The 20,814-nt window shown below is 37.4% G+C and overlaps 1 protein-coding gene across 1 annotated transcript; it reads left to right on the forward strand.

The window, feature by feature from the left end:
• Window positions 1–17,386: 17,386 nt before the first annotated feature.
• LOC123318781 lies at window positions 17,387–20,066 on the forward strand. The gene has a single exon (XM_044905520.1). The coding sequence runs from the start codon at window positions 17,434–17,436 to the stop codon at window positions 19,897–19,899; it is 2,466 nt and encodes an 821-aa protein (XP_044761455.1). The 5' UTR covers window positions 17,387–17,433; the 3' UTR covers window positions 19,900–20,066.
• Window positions 20,067–20,814: the final 748 nt, after the last annotated feature.

The following is a 20,814-nucleotide window of genomic DNA, read 5'->3' on the forward strand; positions in this document are numbered from 1 at the left end:
TCAAACATTGGTACTCTCATTGTAACTGCTACTTATATCTTTGGAATTAAAAGTAGAACATTGAAATGGGAGTTCTAAAGTCTATATCATATGGAAGAGATTAAATCGATTGCTTCCCGAAAATTTTTGGATTTGAGATTTGATTGACAGTTTCTGAAGTATCACTTCACTCTCTCTCTGTTCTCTCGTGAACTAAAGGTTCGTTTAGAGTTCATGGAGATAATCTAACTCTTTGACCGAAATAATTATAAATCGCTAGTGTAGCGGCAACATAGCATAGTGTTGAAAACATAAACTGTCAGAAATCATTCGGTTTTGTGCGAATTCCACTGTCACTGTCACTGTCGGCATGACTGATCCAATAAGAATATGGTGAACCATAAATGTCATCCGTTGTCCCAACTATCAACAATTAAACTAGAAGAGATTTCATCATGGCGGTAAAAAACTTTCTCAAATATTTTCTCTTACGTTAAATTCGAATATAGCATCTAAGTTCAGAATTTATACAGGGCTTTTGCGTATTTTATTTGACGGGAATGATAAGTAGAGGGCCATCTACCTGAGTTGACAATTTAGTGTTTTTTTTTCTATTTCACCTACGCTCCCTACCTTCATCCATATTGCATAAGTCCACCCTATTGTACGCGTGCCGAAAAATATGACCGCGATAAGTTCAACAGTGCTCTTTTTATGTTCGTTATCGTATCTGGGTGAAATATGCGGGACCACAGAAATTTTTATGCCGGCACACAGACGAATACCGTTTTTATGTATCTGCAGATTTCGCGTGACCCTTATAAACATTTTATAGTTGGTATAGATTTCATGAACTTCGCGATGGTATGTTTCTGTTATCTCGAGTTATACGACTTTTAGTTTCCTTATGCTCCCTGCCTATGGAAGCAGGGTTTTCGGGAGTTTTTATTGTCGAGTTGGAAGAAGTCATGTCAATAAAGAAATATTACTTCTTCCATGCCGACTGTTCCTTCGGAAAACATGGCCTCAGTCAGTTTGGGAATAATTCAGTTATGAAAATCATATCTCATACCAAACACATTCAACCAAATCATTATTTTGTCGAAAATTTCGATGCTTGAGCGTCAGGCAACTTTGGAATTTGTATTTTCCTTGAAATTCACTTCGAGGGAACTCTATTTTCTGAAAGAAGGGAGGTATGTGCAATTGTTATCAATATTTTTGAACATGTATCGTTCATTAGTTGGGGGCCCAAGAGAAAAATTCAGGATTGGGAGGATGAGGAGAGATACCTTGGACCCTGTAGAGTTTCTATACCAAAAATAGACCTGTATGTAGGAGGAATTGTCTAGGACAGCCTGTTAGAAAAAAAAACGATCATTGTACATACTCGAGCGTGTCAGACTAAGATACATACATGTGGTTTAATTACATGTTGAAAATTATATATTCATTCTCTTAACCCTTAATAGCCTGAGTTTCTATTTTTTCAGAAAAATACTATTCTAATTGAATAAACACCCTTTATGGAATGTGCAAGACAAAAGGAACTCAATTTTTTTTTCAAATTTATGGTTTTTGTGAAAAATGGTGTAACATAATATATGTAACGCTAAAAGCTACAGTTACTGAGAAATGAAAGATTTGCCTGTGAAATTTGCGTTACCTACATATGTATAACACTAGGTTATTATGCAGGGTGTGGCATTTGAAAAAAAATAGTTGCAATCAATATGCTGCCCACCCTGTATATATTTCATTTTTTGAAAACATTCAAAAAAACATCAGTAAATTTCGTGAACATTTTGTATAACACATTTTTTGTACCTCTTTTAGTAACAAAGTTAAAGGGGGGGTCAAATTATGGTGAAAAACATCGCGGTGGCTTTTTTCTCATATTGAAACGAATGATTCAAGAATAACGGATAAAATATTATCTGACAGTTTCAGCAAGCCGAAAAAAAATTAGCCACAAAAAGATCACAAAAATCAGTTTTTTGAATTATTATATTTCCTCTCCTGAACTTCAAATTGTTTTCGCATTCATTATAAAAGTTGTAGGGCATAACATTTTCTACAAATTTTGGCCGAAGCAATTTTTTCTAAGTTTGAACGTTTTCGAGGTATATGGCGATGAATGTTCATTAGACTGGGTTTCTACATTGACTTTGGCCTTTCGCATCTGTGGCTAAGCTTCTTGCTCTTATCACCCTCTAACTCAAAAATGGTTAAGAGTATGTAACATTGCTTCAGACAAAACTTGTATAGAATTTTATTATCTACAACTTTCATAATGAACACAGAAACGTTCAGAGGTACAGGAAGAAAGATATTTAAAAAAATGCCTTCTTCAAACTGTCAGATCAAGAAAACCCCCCTGATTAGTGTCAGATTAATGAGTCAACACGTCTGGAACTCTGAGAGTGAGAGATCTTTATGAAAATCTGACACGTACAAGTAACGATTGTTTTGCATTTTCAAAGGACCGCTGTGTTAGAGGTTTCGTGGATATTTCACTTGAAATATTCGTTCAGGAAAGAAATACAATCGTCTTTCTGTAAAGCATTTAATGGATCACCTTCACTTCTTGCGTACTAGACAAAGACTGACTAACTTATTCAATTACGTCATGCGTCATGGCTTTGACCATAGACAAACAGTTACAGTTTCCAGCGCTCAGAAAACAAACACAATATACCAAGTAAATAAGAGATGGCGCTGCAGGTATCAAAATGAAATACAAATGTTTCAATGTAATTGGAGATTTCATATTCTATAACACCTCCACTAAATCGTACAAATACATAATGCAAACACATGATCAACATTCATAAAGTTCAAAATTTTTCAAAAAATTGTAATGTTTTACAGAACCCAAGGCTTTAGTTAATAAATCAGCTGGCATTTGGTTAGTATCTTTATACTCTAAGATAACTGTTCCATCAACAACCAAATCCCTAATAAAATGGTGTCTAATGTCAATGTGCTTACTTCTATTATGAAATACAGGGTTGGCAGAAAGTTTGATAGCACTTTGATTATCATTAAACAAATTAATTTTCAAACTTTCTCCTAATAAATCAGTCAATATATTCTTCAAATATACACCTTCCTTTGCAGCATCACTCAAAGCCATATATTCTGCCTCACTACTTGAAAGAGCTACTGTGGGCTGTTTTCTACTTTGCCAAGAAATTAAATAATTATTGAATTTAAAACAGTAACCAGTATAAGATTTTCTGTCGATAAAATTGCCTCCCCAGTCAGAATCAACGTATCCTACCAAACATGGTTTATTATTTGATTTTTCGAAAACAAGGCAAAAATCTTTAGTCTGTTGCAAGTAACGTAACACTCTTTTAGCACACTTCCAGTGAATTTCACCATGAAAATTATTGAACTGACTCAAGAAGCTTACTGCATACGAAATATCTGGCCTAGTTAAAACAGATAAGTACATAAGGCTGCCTATTAGTTCCTGATAAGGAAAATTCATCTTGCAATTCTCAACCTTATCAAGTTTCAGATTGACTTCCAATGGTGTTTTTATTCCTTTACAATCAAGCATGTTAAATTTCAACAATAGTTTCTCAATGAAATGTTTCTGACTGAGAGTAATTTTACCTTCATTTACATTAACATTCATTCCTAGACAATTTTGTACATCACCAAGATCTTTAATCTTAAATCTTTTAGAAAGTTCACATTTAATCTGCTGAATCCAGCAGACATCATTTGAGAAACAAAAAATGTCATCAACATACAAACAAAGAATTGTAATCAAATTACCATTCCTCTTTGTGTATAAACAATATTCAAATTCAGATCTTTTAAACCCTAAATCAATTAAAATCTGATCAATTTTCTTGTTCCAGGCTCGTGACGCCTGTTTTAAACCATAGACTGCCCTTTTTAATTTCAGGACCTTAGATTCTTGACCTTTGACTTCAAAACCTAATGGCTGAGCCATATAAATGTCTTCTGTTAATTCCCCATTTAAAAAGGCGGTCTTAACATCAAGATGAGTCATTTTTAAATCATATTCAGCTGACAAAGAAAATAGAAGTCTCAGAGTAGAGTGTCTTACTACAGGTGAATAAATTTCATCATAATCTTGTCCTTTCTTCTGTGAGCAACCCTTCGCGACCAATCTAGCACGAAACCGCACTTGATTTTCACCATCACTTTTAGTTTTAAATACCCACTTGCACTTAACAATAGTTTTACCTTCTGGACGATCAACAATTTCCCATGCGTCGTTTTCTTCAAATGCTGATATTTCTTCTTCCATTGCACGTCTCCATTTACTGCTATTCACGCTTGATAGAGCATCTTCATATGTCTCAGGATCTTCTAGTGCTTTCTTGATTTTATCAGCTTCGCATTTGAATGTCACGAAGTCATTGAACGTTTTCAACTTGGGAACTCTTTGAGATCTCCTTGGTTCTTCGGGTATCTCAATGTTATCAAAGATTACTTCTTCATCACCTTCCAAACCATCATCCTCGTACTCGACACTATCTACACCAGTTGAAGACAAGACTTCTTCAGGGACTTCCTCTAGAACTTCCTCCACTGAAGCATCAGTTTCTGAAGACTCTTCAATTATGGCTGTGTCGTTGTTGATCTCTTCTTGTACTTTGACATCTCTACTGAGTTCAACACTTTCAGACTTTGTATTATACACCCGATAACCCTTTGTTTCTTCGGAGTATCCAACGAAAATCATTTCTTGGGATTTTCTGTCCCATTTAAGCCTCTTCTGTTTTGGGATGTGGACCATGGCTGGGCTTCCAAAAATTTTCAAATGGCTTACATTTGGCCTACAACCATGCCATACTTCAAAAGGTGTTTTCCCATTCAAACCAGCAGTTATGGAGCGATTCCTAAGGTAAACAGCCGTATGGGTGGCTTCTGCCCAAAACCTTTTTTCCAACTTTGCATCAAACATGAGGCATTTTGCCCTTTCCACAATTGTTCTGTTTAACCGCTCTGCAGTTCCATTCTGCTCAGGTGTGAAACTATTTGTTTTCTGGTGGACAATTCCAGAGTTTTTTAGAAATGTTTCAAATTCTCTGCTGCAAAACTCTCCACCGTTGTCTGTTCTTAGAATTTTCAACCTTTTGTCTTTCTGGTTTTCAACCATAGCCTTGAACTGTTTGAAGAAGCTGAAACATTCATCTTTAGTTTTAAGAAAATATACAAAAGCCATCTTGGAGAAATCATCTTCAAGAATTAAAAAATATCTGGACCCTCCAATGGATGAAACCTCCATAGGTCCACAGAGATCTGCATGAACTATTTCCAAGATGCCTGTTGACCTTGATCCTATCTTCGGAAATGGTTCCCTTGATTGTTTGCCCTCACAGCAAATGGAACAATTGTTCTTCCCAACAATTTCATTTGAAAAAATTATTCCATCTACAGCCTGTTCCATACTTTTCAGCGTTCTAAAATTTAAATGACCAAACCTTCTGTGCCATACATCTGTTGTTGCTCTAGTATCCACCAACGAATATGCCATTGCTGTATTTGATACAGGATCAGCTAGTCTAAGCCTATAAACATCATTAATCAAATCTGCTTCAGCAACAATTACTGCATCTTTGTTGAATATTTTGCAACCACGTTCCTCAAATTTAACTGTATTACCATTTTTGATTAATTGACTTACTGATAATAGGTTTGTAGTCAATTGAGGTGCACATAAAGTATTGTAAACAACAATATCATAGGTTTCATTACCAACTCTGGTCTTGAGATTGACATTTCCAGAACATATGATTGGAATCTTCATCTTGTTAGCTACTGTAACATCATTGAAAGTGGTTTTAGTTGAAACATTTACCAGACAATCTTGATTTGAAGTGAAATGAGAACTGGCACCACTGTCAACGTACCATTCATTGTCATTGTACTTTCCACTCATGAAGACTGCACTAAAAGCCTGACTTGTTTTCGTCTCGAACTTTTCGTATTTGTTACCATCTGCCACTTTATTTTTCAGCTGCGGACACTTATTCTTATAATGTCCAACCTGATTACAACCATAGCATTTCACATTCAAGAGTTTTTTTGAAGATTTCTGTCCTGATTGAATTCTAGATCGTGCCTTCACAGCAAACGCAGCACCTGATCTTGACGTTTCTTCTTCAAAATCCATCAATTTAGACTTGATAGAGTCTGTAGAAATCTCAATTCCACTGTGTTCTATCGCCATAATCATCGGAGAGAACTTCTCGGGTAATCCTGCGAGCAAAAGTGAGCCTATCCACTCGTCATTTATGTCGAAGCCCGTTCCTTGGAGTTTCTGAGCAACGTCTACAATTTGATTTACGTACGAACTCATGGAGTCACAATTTTCCAACCTTATTGAGATCAAATAACGAAGCAACGTTATTCTCCTGGAAAATCCTGAATCGTCGAACATCGATTTCAATTTATCCCACATTTTGTTGGTGGTAGCTGCCTGCTTCACGTGAACATACAGTGATGAATCAATGGTGAGTACCAACTTGGCTTTTGCTTTCTGATCAGAAGCAATAGCTGCAGTATCCGCCGGTTCACTTGTGATATACTAGTCCAAATTCTCTATCACAAGAAAATTAGTTACTGCGAAAGCCCATTCGCTGTAATTTTCTCGTCCTTTTAGTTTTGGAACGTTCGCGATAAACGAGGAAGACGCCATCTTGTTCACTTGTTGCTGACCGCTTTACGAGTTGAACCAAGAACACCTCCAATCGCACTTTTAATGTCTAAACCGATTCGAAAAATACTTCACGACGAATTCTTGTACCTGGGCCCATAACCTGTTAGAGGTTTCGTGGATATTTCACTTGAAATATTCGTTCAGGAAAGAAATACAATCGTCTTTCTGTAAAGCATTTAATGGATCACCTTCACTTCTTGCGTACTAGACAAAGACTGACTAACTTATTCAATTACGTCATGCGTCATGGCTTTGACCATAGACAAACAGTTACAGTTTCCAGCGCTCAGAAAACAAACACAATATACCAAGTAAATAAGAGATGGCGCTGCAGGTATCAAAATGAAATACAAATGTTTCAATGTAATTGGAGATTTCATATTCTATAACACGCTGTGACCTTGAGTCAGTCCCTTTGAAATTAGCTTCCTTTGGGTCTAATTAACATATCCTCCAAAAATCTGACATGCTGTAAATGTTTTTTTACCCCGTACGGCCAGACCCACCTCACAAACTGTCAGATTAACATGAATTTATTATCAGAGACACGTAGGGCATAAACAGTATCTTGATCTGAGACGCTCGAGTATGTACACCTCACGATTTTTTTTTATCTTTGAGAACCTGCAGATGCTTTCCCCACCGCTGAAAGTTCTTACATCATAGAGCCTTTTTTTTTATCATCTAATCTTCAAATTCTTCTGGGTCTCCACGACGCTCGAGTAAATCCCGATTTACCATCGTCGTCTCCCCATCTATAAGGGGAACTTTTTTTCTGTTCAGATAAGAGTACTCATAAAATCGTGAAAAAAACTGAATGAAAAGTTTCGACATTTTCGAAATATCTCAAACAGAATCCAAGACAGAGCGAAATATTCGAAAAAGTAATTTTCTAGAAAAGCCCTCTGTAACTCCATCAATTCCAAATGTATTTCCATCGGAAGAGACGCTGTGTTGCTTCGACGTGGTGAAATGATACCGAAACCATGTGCTCTTCTTCGGTGGAGCGTTCTGCATTTAGTTGTCCCGACGATGGCAAATTGGCTAGTTCAATTCAGATCGTAGCACTTGATATTCATATGGCTGGATGGATCTGAATTGAATTCTTATTATTTTGTTTCATTGCCCTAAGGCGTTATCACTTCATTATTTTGAGAAAATTTTCGCAATCAGTAAGTTTTCTATGTGGAAAGCTTGGCTTTGGTGAATGGTCTGAAACCCCAGAATTCGAATTGATACAAAACCCAGATCGCATCTCCATGGAAATTACCTTTCGTTCCTGAAGAATATCAACGGCACTGAATCATTTATCGCTGGAATCTCCCGAAGGAAAAGTCTTTAATTATATCGGCTTAAATATTTTTCCTTCTTTGTTTTAGCGCCGTTTCCGATCCTCCAGTCGGCCGGAAATTTAAATTAATTGATTCTTTTGTGCGGCGTTGCGGCAGAACGGGGCCCGGATAAAAGGATCCATGGATGCGCAGTTGTGGGTTATGGTGTTTTTTCACAGAGATAATCCGCCGAAACTCAGTCCCTGCTTTTCCCGGTTCAATTTGTCGGGTTTCGCCGGAAATAATGAATGTTTAGTTTGATGAATGGAGATTCCGAGCTACAAACTCAGAAATTAAAGTCGGATTGCTACAGATTGGGGACGAGTTATGGGATGGGGGGAATTTCAATGGATGGTGTAACGAAGGGAGTCGAGAAAATTCGAAATAAATTACAATTGACAGTGAATTATTAATTGACCGATATGGAGAGGTTTCAGCGTCAGAATTTGGAATTATTCTGGAAGGGGTTCTTGACAGCGTTTGTAAATCTCATCAACATTTATACAAGATGCGACAAGAAAGCAGGATGAGATGACTCTTTGTCCGAAGACATTGATATTTCATGCAGCCTTTCTGTGTTATGAAGAACCAACCTATCTCTGGACTCGCAAATACACAACCGTATCAATTCGACAACACGAGCATTCTGGAAGCTAAAAGACAGAGTGTTTCAAAATCACAACCTCAATCTCAAGACCAAGACAGCTTTTTACAAAGCAGTGGTCCTCCCAACGCTTCTTTACGGAAGCGAAAGCTGGACGCCCTACAGGAGACATATTAAACAGCTTGAACAAATTCAACAACAATAAATAATGATCACGCCTATTAACAGGCAGGCAATGAATACAATAATAAGGATAAATTAAAATGCATACCACCCGCCGAAATGAGTATCAACAAGTGTTACGATCTGAATTGAACTAGCCAATTTGCCATCGTCAAGGCCCCAAATGGAGTACGCTCCACCGAAGAAAAGCAGATGCTCACCATGGTTTCGGCCTCATTTGGCCTCATCAGAGCAACATAGCATTTTTCTACGGTGGAGAACGTTTGGAATTGATGGATCTTTATTCAATATTGGCATGTTCCACTGGGTACATTTATCCAGAGCGCCGCCAATTCAATCCCCTCCAGATAGAAACCAAGACGAAGACAATAGCATATGTCCCATATTTTCCCTAATTATGTGCTATGTTGCTCTGATGAGGCCAAATGAGGCCGAAATCATGGTCAGCATCTGCTTTTCTTCGGTGGAGCGTACTCCATTTGGGTCCTTGACGATGGCAAATTGGCTAGTTCAATTCAGATCGTAACACTTGTAGATATTCATATCGTCGGGTGGTATGCATCTGAAGTTATCCTTATTATTGTATTCATTGCCTCCCTGTTAATAGGCGTGATCATTCTTTATTATTATACCGCTGGCATCATTTCTGCCGTGATCTGAACGCGTCCCAGACATCTCGATTCGTCATACGTCTGTTGTTCGCAAAGCGAATCGGCGTACTGAATTAGGGAAAATATGGGACATATGCTATTGTCTTCGTCTTGGTTTCTATGTAGAGGGGATTGAATCGGACATCGTTTCATATTGGGTGGCGCTCTGGGTAAATGTATAGTACCCAGTAGAACATGCCAATATTGAATAAAGTTCCATCAATTCCAAACGTTCTCCACCGTAGAAAAATGCTATGTTGCTCTGATGAGGCCAAATGAGGATGGTCAGCATCTGCTTTTCTTCGGTGGAGCGTACTTCATTTGGGGCCTTGACGATGGCAAATTAGCTAGTTCAATTCAGATCGTAACACTTGTTGATATTCATATCGTCGGGTGGTATGCATCTGAATTTATCCTTATTTAACTCAACAACATCATTTAAGACAAATAATGGTTCAACAAAGTTTCAAATGCAGAAGTATTGCTGCGCACGAGTTGTATAACAATTGAGACTCAAGTAACGAGGGCCCGACTCAGATGGAGCGGCCACATTCTAAGGATGCAAGATACAAGACTCCCCAAAGTAGCTCTGTATGGCGAATTCACAGAGGGAGCTCGGAAACTAGGAGAGTATAAGCAGTTCAAGGATATACTGCATCAATACCGAAAATCAGTTTATGCCAATCATAACTGGGAACAACTAGCGTTAGACAGATCAAAGTGGAGGTCTTTGGTCCACAGTTATAATGGAGAGTCGAGAAGAATACAGCGGCGGCCAGATCTGTAGGTCACGGTTGGGGATCTTCAGTCACAGGGGGGCACACAGTCGCAAATAGCCCTAGGAAATTATAAGTTTGGTCGCACCGATAGTCTGGTTTTTGAGTATTTTTGTAGATGTATACTCGGTAACGGGATACAGCGATGATGATGACATATTCTCAGCTAAAAACTTACCCAGTCGATGGAACTTTTGTCAAAAAAAAAGTACCTACTCGAGCACATAATATCGACCTTCAAATTTCCACAGCCTACTAGACGCCGATTTCTTCTGATAGTCCACGATATTTTTTCCCGAGACGACATGACATTGACAATAAGAAAATATTTATGGGAAGGGGTACCTTATGGATGAGGAATCCAATCAATTTTTATGAACGGAAATGAAAAGATTTCTTCTGCAATAACGAAAACTCAATTCTGAAATGAACGGGGATATCAGAAAATATCGTTCTAGAACCCATATTTCATTAATGGTGAAAAATCTCCGCCCTAGCATTTATCCAAGACGTAATCCTCTTCCAGATCAAGTCAGTTCAGGAAAGTTTCCCAGCACAAATAGGAGATTTTACTGTTGTTTTTGTATATATCAATCAATCTCAACAAATGGCCTCAAGCTCCCAGGATTCTGTGCTTGTTATTTTGGCTTAGCAGTCCACTTTATCTCTGAAAACGCTTCGTATGATGCCCAACCGTCATCCTATGCGAAGGGAGGAAGATCCAGTGTGGGACTACATGTTTTGATGGCTACTAAAGGTTGGAACTGAAATGATCTATTGGAAATAATTAAAAGGTAAAAGTTTGTAGTGCCAGCCTTAATTTCTCATCGTAATTCTCATGTTCAGTCGGAAAAGAAATTTCCAGTACAGAGATCGAACGCTCTACTTGATATGATTTCTATTTACAGAATAAAAATTAATTTATTCGAAATAAAATGATATACTGGAAACTCCAATTTGACGAATATTGTTCAAACAGAACTAGAAACAGATTATATGATTTTCACAGAATGAGTTTTAAACCACGATATTTGTTTTGTAATCACAATAGCATCTTCAGGTTTCAGGTGAGTGAAGATAAACGATATACCTTCAGTTTTGGTTTATTTCTTAGTTTAACGTACTGTAATAAATTTCAAAGAAATATATTCTATAACAGATTTCAACAATATTTCGAAAACATAAGAGTCTGACATTGACCTATCGTCGTAGTTTGACGTTGAAAATATTCATTTTTGAGAGATAATACTCCTAATATGTATCTGGTTTTCGAATCCGGTTAGTTATGATAACAGGATTGCAATTGAGCTTTTATAGAAAACATATACTCCATTCACTTTTATTTTAGCACTCGGTTGGCCATGGAAATTTGACACATTTCACTCTGTATAGTACGAAAATGTGGGGTTATGACTCTTGTCAAAACATTTGTGGGTTTTAAATCAGGGCTATGTTGTCCGTTCTACGTAAAAGTTTCTGTTATTACGTATTTTATCATAATGTCGAATCTCTTCGGAAAATATGTGACGAACATAATTGAAGTTTATACAAACTGATTGAAGGCATACCAAATCCAGTTATTTGCATGGAAAATACAAGAGATCAGTATAATATCATAATATGCACTAGCTTGAGGAGAGTTAATATTCGTTATCTTATTCGGCTAAAGTTTGAATACGTTACTTTAGTTATAGATCTCAAAAATATTAACCCAAAGATGAAATGCATATGATGCAATGGATAGGTATCTCCCGAAGGAATTAACAGATAATTACAAGTATGTTAAATTCTTCAACAAAAATCATCTTGCATCAATATAAGTAAAAGGGATTAAAGGAAGTTTCAAGCACTTAGGTATATATTTCTCAAAAAAAATTCTTTTTGCGTATCTTGGATATGTCAAAATCCTCTGTCACTTAAAAAGGGAATGCATAGGGGATCAACTTCCGGGCCTTTATAATTAAGGGTGCCCCCTAGAATTTAAGAGTTCCCTAAATGTTGGTGAACACATAATCGTAGCTAAGAGTTACATAAATGAGCTTAGGTATCCCTTAAAATTTAGGTATCCTTGTTGAAAACAGGCATCTATCTCTCAGATAGTTTCTCATTCTGAATAATATGCGGCCCATCTCATTTGGCATATCGATCCCACAGCCATGATCTGTCGAATGCTCTGGCGACGTCTGGTAATATATATTATCAGTTGCTTGCTCATTTTGGGATTCTTCCAGTAGCCTCGATAATTATTTTTGTAGTTCTGCCGAGTTTCTTTTTCTGCACTCAAAATGATCTGTACCTAAGTAAAAGATTTAGGTATTCAATTCCGTCTGTAAGCCTTTTGGTGATTACTTTTTCAACTATTTTTTCAATAGCTTACGCTTTGTAGATTTATGGAGATTTTATTTTTCAGCTTTGGTTCTCTACAAACGAGGGTAATGTTCTACTTTCATCACTCCATTGGCTATGTTTGTTAAGGCTGCAATTCATTCTCTTAGGATTTTCTTCAATCGTTTCAAAAAAGGAAGGTTTCACCAACAGATCCATCAATGCCTTATGGGATGATATCTTCAAAACAAACATGTTATTGAAGAATAGGTATGTGAATCGACTGATGGGTGCACCAAAAATTAAGGGTGCATAGGTACAGATTACTCTGACGTGACGTGGGACCTCGTAATAATGCGCATGATTCATAAATCTACCATCGGATTTTGCGCGGTAGCGTTCAAATCAATCTGACGTGACGTGGTCGAGTATTCCCACGTGTATTAACACCGGAAATGCAAAGCTTGGGCGCAATGCAGCTCTTTGCGTTGTTTGGTCGGAACTGGTAGGCATCAGATATGAATCTCCAACATCACTGATTGCGCTTAGCAGGGAGACCCTTGAGCAAAACTAAAAACAATTATTCATTTATAATATTTCACGAAATTGTTAAGAAAAAGTCACAAATTCAACAAGGTTGATTCTGGGATTGTCCTTTTCTCTACCAGAAAAAACCAAGCCCTGCACTGGAAGTTCAGACGACCGAAAGCTCATTTATCAAATTCGATTGACCGGGTTTCCCCGTCCGCGACTGTTGAGCTAATCAGGTCTGTTCAACTTCGGGATTTTATTTCGGTATGAAAATAGAATGGCTGGTTTCATCGGAGAGAAAATGAGTTCCTTGCTTTAACTGAGCAGATGTTTTTGAAGCGGAATATCTGCAGCAAGCGGAGTGCAAATGTTTTATTGAAAAATCTCAGAATACTAAGCGGAAATTTCTTTATGTTCAATTAAACATGAACTCTTTTCGTATTATGGATGTGAAGAAAATGTTCTTTTCAGGATTAAATGTTTTGCTGCGCGAATTAGACCACGAACATATAGCGTGTTAATGCATAGTTGTAAAACAATTTAAGGGACTCCTTGTGGGCCTTTTATACACTTATATTCAAACCAATTTTAATTTTCAACTCCTACAATCCACTGCACTCACGGGGAGAAAAGGTTTTTTACTGGGGTTTTTCCATAGGGTCTTGTGTCATACGAAAAAGTATATGGTACACCTTTGCTCTTACTTCTGCTAAAACTGTATCTTATACACATACTATAGTTATTGTTTAATGTTAAAAATTGTAATTTTCTATATATGAAGAAGAAACCAAAAGGTGTGTTTGGAAAATAATAATCACATCAATCAAAAACTATATTCCGAAAATCATTCCATTCGTAATGATCGTTCGTGAGATATAAATGAAAATAAATTTTTTTTATAAATTTTCAACAGGCTGCGTCATTTCAACCAAGCCGATTTGCAGGAAAATTTTTTTTTTACCTTAGGAATCTTCTGCTGAAGAGTTTTAATATATATACAAGTCAATGACACGCCCTGTACGTGAAAACTCATTGAAAGAAGAAAATTTTCAGGACTTCGGGAACTTTCAATGAAAATTCCTTCCAATTTTTCGAACTATTCAAAGACCATTTTGAATATCGTTTCATTTCAATGATTTTTGAAAATTGAAAAATCAGCTATTGTTGACTTTTCTACCACAACTCAGTTTTTTCGGTTTGTATTGGTCGACAAGATATGTTTGTATTCAGACTACCGATCCATTTCGTTTTCCCCACTCCATGAAAATATACTAACTGACAAAGAAACAGCAACACTCCGAAGGAGCTGTTTAAATTTCAAATTTTTTTGGTAAAAAATAGATAGTTCCTATAGCAAGGAAAAAATGATTAAAATTTGAAGGAAAAAAACGGAGAGTTTACAGTTTTTTTATTAAATTTGTTAATAATGTGTTTGTCCCATGCGGTTATCTATACACCCCTCAACACGTCTTGGCATTGATGCAGGAAGATGGTCTATTTCTTCCTGAGGGATACTATCCCAAGCTACCTGTACTTCATGTCTCCAAGCCGCCAAAGTCCGTGGAGGCTGGAGTAAATTTCCAAGCCTTCTACCCATGATGTCCCAAAATGCTCTATGGGCGAAAGATCGGGGGGATCTGCGCGGCCATGGCAAAAGATTCACATGGGTCGCTTCAAAAAAGTTTAAACTAACTCTGGCAACATGAGGTCGAGCATTATCTTGAAATATTGGATTCTCGAGCCAGTTAAGGTAAGGGAGAACATATGGCTCCACTATTTCTTGAAGGTAACGCAGCTCTGTCATGTTACCTCGAATAAAGACTAAAGATGACCTACTTCCATGTGCAATAGCACCCCATAACATAAAACCTACTGTCCGGTATACATGACGCTCAACAAGAAAATGAGGTACACGTCTTTCTCCTCGACGTCGTCTTACCCTTCTTCGGCCATCATGTGCACCAAAGGAGAGTCGAGATGAGAGACCTGATGCCATTCCATATTCCAATGTTGTCGTTCTCTGCACCACTGTAATCGTTCCCGTCTTTCCTCAACCGTAAGAGGTATACGGTTGGGGTCGATAATGCTGCAGTCCAAAAGACCTTATACGGCTGGACGCCCTACAGGCGACATATTAAACAGCTTGAACAAACGCAACAACGTCATCTAAGACAGATAATGCACATCAGATGGTTCCATAAAGTTTCGAATGCAGAAGTCTTGCAGCGCGCGAGTTGTACAACAGTTGAGACTCAAGTAACGAGGGCCCGACTCAGATGGAGCGGCCACATTCTGAGGATGCAAGACACAAGACTCCCCAAAATAGCTCTATATGGCCAATTCACTGAGGGAGCCCGAAAACCAGGAGGCCAGTATAAGCGGTTTAAGGATACACTACATCAATCCCTAAAATCAATTAATGCCAAACATAACTGGGAACAGCTAGCGTTAGACAGGTCACAGTGGAGGTCTTTGGTACACAGTTATAATGGAGATCTGAGAAGGATACAGCGGCGGCCAGATCTGGTTGGTGACTATCCATGCCCGGAGTGTGGTAGGATATGTAGGTCACGGTTGGGTCTTTATAGTCACAGGAGAGCACACAGTCGCATTTAGCACTGAAAAGATTATAAGTCTGTTCGCACCTCCTTTTTTTTGTCTTTTTGTTTTTTCCCTTTTTTCGTCTTTTTATAGATTCATTCCCGGCAACGGGATATAGCAATGAATGAATGATTACGGCTATGAACCGTTCGGACAGTTACAGGATGGCCTTGTTCTCCTAACCACTCATCAGCCAAAGATCGAGTTGTCGCTGATCTTGAACTTCATTTGTGCCCCTTCGACGTCTGGCGCCTACTTTTCTTCGATTCTGGGCATTATCGAACCACGCTTGACAACATCTCATAACAGTAGTTGGATTTCTGTTCGTACGGTTAGACCAATAATTCGACCTCTTTCAAATTCACTTAGCTGGCGATAAATTCTGCGTACACGTACTCTAGGCATTTTAACAACAACTAAACATCGACTTTGGATCTCCTCGAACAGCTTGTTTGTTGTAAAAAAGAATGTGCAAAAAACGACTACAATGTAAAAATTAAAAAAATGTTTTTATTAAAAAACCTCCACGATTTTTTTTTCCAAATTTTAATCATATACTCCTTACTATACTACCAAAAAAAAATAAAATTTAAACAGATTCTTCTGGGTGTTGCAGTTTCTTAGTCAGTTAGTATATAAATACACATAACCCTATAAACCTGATTTGCTTCATTCCGAATAAAAACGTTGGTATATCAAAATGATAAACGATATTATCATTCCTTTCTCCAATCGGATATCATGACAATTTCCTCTGTTTTTCTGACCTAAATGCCAACAATCTGATACGTTTTTAGAGAGTCTCCCTCGTTGCTATCTTCATTAGGTATCTTCGATTCGAAATTCTAGATAGTATCTTAACGCTTCCGCACAAGAATCGCAACGAACAGAAGAATCATGCAAACGATACAGTCCTAGGAATAACTTCATAAATATTCCGAGGACATAAATTTCTTTTTCATATCCTGAGAAATATACGACTTCATTTAGAGCCATCCAGTTTCGTTTCCTCCAATTTACGTTGGAACAAGAACAATCCGATATAAATCTCTGCGTTCTCCGTTACAAAAAAAAATCGTTAATTTCAGCAGGCTACGAGTTAAATTAGGAAGGACAAAAATGTAATTCATACCCGTGGGCTAATTGCACGAGAACGTCCTTAAATATTATCAGCTTCTACGTCCGGTTGGACAGACGAAGGATGCTGATTTCCACAATAGTGAGGAGTAATTTTCCTAATTTTCCTCTTACTTTAATCCTGCCTCAGTTTTGTTGCAGACAAAGGAAGATTCTCTCTTTGATAAGGATTATATTATTAACGAGGGAGGAGATTGAGTTTATGGAAGATTCCCTCAGAAACTAATGAATGTTCCTCCTTATATTAGGTAGGTACTGTAAAAGAATAATTCATTGATGTCATAGCAAAGGCAGAATTGCTGAAGTGCCACTTCATATGGCACCGCATCATACTTATTTCTGTTTGTAGGTTCAATTCTAGATTTTCATCAAGTATCGGCCACAACAATTCAATCTTCCAACACTTTTACAGTTAAAAAATAGCCGGCTCCTTACAGTACCTACTTGAATCCTGATGTAACATCAGCATTTTCAAAATTCATCGAAATATATGAAGTTTCATATCAGTGTTCCTAAGAACTCAAATTTGAAGTTAGACTTTCAATGAAATGTCAATCGATTTCAACTAAAATTTTCCTGATTCGTTATAAGCACTATTTATTCGACAATGAGCAATTCGAAGAAAAAAAGAAGTGACACAACAATAGACAAGAAACGAGATATACCAAAGGAGAAAACCTATATTTCTAAGGAGGTAGAAACATCAATTACAATATTAGAAAGTCCAGAGATAAGTGTTGTTACTGAAGCTCTCCTATTCCTCTCGAAATATGCTGATTTGAAGGACGAAAATTTGATACACCTTCAAAAGAAGGGTATTCTCCCAAAACTGTTAATGCTCCTCAAAAAACCGATACCAATAATAAGACTCAGCCTGAGACTAGTATCCATTCTTCTCACGAAAAACGACGCAGTTTATGAGTTGGACAACGAGAAGTACGATGATATCCTTCTTGAAATAAACGACATGTTCATCAATAACCCAGATGCACCTACCAAGGAGTTTTGCGCTGGAATTCTTGCCAAAATGGCGAAATCTACAAGAATAGTTCTGCTCATCTTCAAGAGTGATCTTTATACGCCTATATTCCATTTGATCAGGACATCAACGAATGCTGTTCTACTCGCGAATGTCCTTGAACTGTTTTATAACCTTTTAGACGCTCCTACTGCAATCTCCATACTCTCCACAGATAAAGCGTTCGACCCTTATATTCTCATAGAAAGAATGAAGGAATTCGATCCAGCTATGACAAAGTGGATCCTGGAGATCTTCAAAAGATTGACTTATGTGAGTATAGATCAGATCATGAAGTTACTGCAAGAATGCCAACTGGTAGAGAACCTTTTTAAAATACTTCTGGAACCAACGAAGGCTGTATACTTTCCTATAACCTTCGAAATAATCACGAACTGCTTGCAAAACCCGATTACGAGTAGCTACTTCGTGGAAAGCTTGGAGTTTTTGGAATTCTGCAAATGGTCGAAGTACTGCTCAGGTGTCTATCTTTTACCTACAGCTATTATCTTGGAAAAGATTACTAATATACCGTCCATGAAACAGATGCTTTTCGATCTTTCTGTTGAAGACTCCATTTTGTATCTATTGCGGAGCAAAGATAAGAAAGTATTGTCTATAGCATGCAGTGCTATTTCAAATTTGAGCACACATCGTTACTGTTGTGATAAAATGTTGACACCTGTAGTTATAAGGGAAATATTGAGACTGATGGAACTGGTCGATACCACGCCGACAATGTACAATGAAGTAGCAGTGGAGACAATTCACAACTTCTGCAAACGTAACAATAGAACGATGAATCTGCTCGAAGCTTACAGAGGGATAGATGTTATTGTCAAATATTTCCATGCAGGCCTAGAGAATATACCGCCCAAAACTTATAAACAGATTCTAGAGATGATTATCTTGATAATAGCAACACCTTCTCGACAACAAAAAGTCCTAACAAATGAGTTCTTCACCACCATAATCAAGGGCTTTCAGTTTGATCACGAAGAAACCAATCTGTTGTGCTTGGAAATCATGACGTTCTGTATAGGTCACAAAACTTTCAGGGACAATTTCATCAGTATGGGTGGTACCGAAATAATGATTACACTTCTGAAATCAACCAAAAGCAAGACGTTATTCAAGAATGTCCTCATCTTCATCCATAACAATCTGGTTTACAAAAAAATGGCGGAAATGTTTCTAAATCAAAATTTGGTGTTAGTACTGAAGAATTTTCCGGAGGAGATAAAGGAAGATGTACCACTAGTATACAGATGTTTGAATCTTTTATATTCGCTCTTTCTACCCCTGAAATTTTTCGAGACTGGAAAGTTAGAAGTATCTGATAGGTTCAAGAACAGGTTCTACCTCATAAATCAGCCTTGGGATTTTCCATTCCCATGTTTGGAAGTCTTGGAATCCCAGTATATGTGTACCAGAAAAACGATATATTTGGTGGATTACAGAGTGGAGAGGTTCGAAGGTGGTGGTTCCATCTCCAGCATGAATAAGCGTCAGATGAAGGTGCTCAAGAGGACCAACAGTCAACAGATGTCGGTTAACTCGAAGACCCAAAGCGAATTTGATCCTTTCAAGTTTGCTTGTGACCCTTATTTATTAGATTATATTCTTTACATGAGAAAACATCTGTCTAAAGACTTGAATGTTGAGGATCAAGTAAAAATTATAGCCATATTTGTTGACGCTCAACTCTGCGGACCAAAGAAGGACTATTCTCATCCGCAAAAGCTACACAGTTTCAGATTACACATCGAATCATTGAAAAAGAAATTACTGAGCAATATTATACCTATCGGATTTTTGAAAGTAGGTTTCCACTGCGAACGATCGCTCCTGTTCAAGGCTCTGTGTGATAAGGTCTGCATTCCCTGCACTCTTGTCAGGGGTGCCAACTCTCTTTACTGGAACGAGGTGCCTCTAATTCGTCCAGGAAGAAATAGGGGTAATTTGCAATATTACGTCGTCGATCTCATGGAACATGTCGGAGAGCTGTATCCTGTTGGATCGAGGGATGCAAACTGTTACTGCGACATAAATTGACACTTTCAACAAAATAGTTCCATACATCTACGTTGCACTGATTTTTGATATATACGCTGATGAACTTTCGGAAGATGGAAACGTGTATAAAGAAAAATTTGTATCTGTTTTTGTGTGAAATGTTTCTTGTAAATCTTTCAATTAAAAGGAAGATAAAGGTGCCGATATTTACTTTTTTGGATTTTTTTATAACTGAGGATGTAGTTTCGAATTGTTGGATTTTCAATAAATTTTCACTTGGATGGAGATTTTTTCAGTTACCCCAAAAAAATCGATTTCAATCTATTTGTTTATAAGGTTGAATGAACTGTTACTATTATAACTCTATTATTACATCGGTTCACGAAAACTCTTTCAAGAATCACTTCTGCGAGAATATATTGAAAAATTCTTAGCCTACTATAGAACCAAACAAAATTTCAATGTCAAAATATTTTATTACTCAACATATTCTCCTCTTGATTGGATACATTTATTACAGCGAACCTGCAACGTCCCTAGAACTTTCAAAGAAAATGTTTCTTCTTGCTCTGCAAACTAGACCTCCACCGCTTCTATTACCTCGTCGTTGGAAGAAAATTTACGACCTTTTAAACATTTTTTCAATTGAGGAAAGAGATGATAGACGGATAGAGCCAAATCTAGTGTATAAGGGGAGTGTTCTAGTAATTCAAACTCTAAATCACGAATTTTTTGCATGGCAACAAGAGATTTGTGTGCTGGGGCGTTGTTCTGCAAAAAAAACACCTTTGGATAGCTTTCCGTGTCTTTTCTCTTTAATTTTCTCCAGTAGAGTGGTCAGTTATGTCGAATAGTCATCTCCGGTCATTTTTTTACCCTTATCCAAAAAATCAATCATGATTACTCCATGGCAATCCCAAAAAACTGAAGCAAAAACTTTTCCAGCAGATTTTT

Source organism: Coccinella septempunctata, chromosome 8, assembly GCF_907165205.1.
Source record: "Coccinella septempunctata chromosome 8, icCocSept1.1, whole genome shotgun sequence".
Taxonomy (NCBI): domain Eukaryota; kingdom Metazoa; phylum Arthropoda; class Insecta; order Coleoptera; family Coccinellidae; genus Coccinella; species Coccinella septempunctata.

Coding starts and splice junctions, on each gene's coding strand:
- LOC123318781 (XM_044905520.1), top strand. CDS start 17,434: ATGAGCAATTCGAAGAAAAAAAGAAGTGACACAACAATAGACAAGAAA.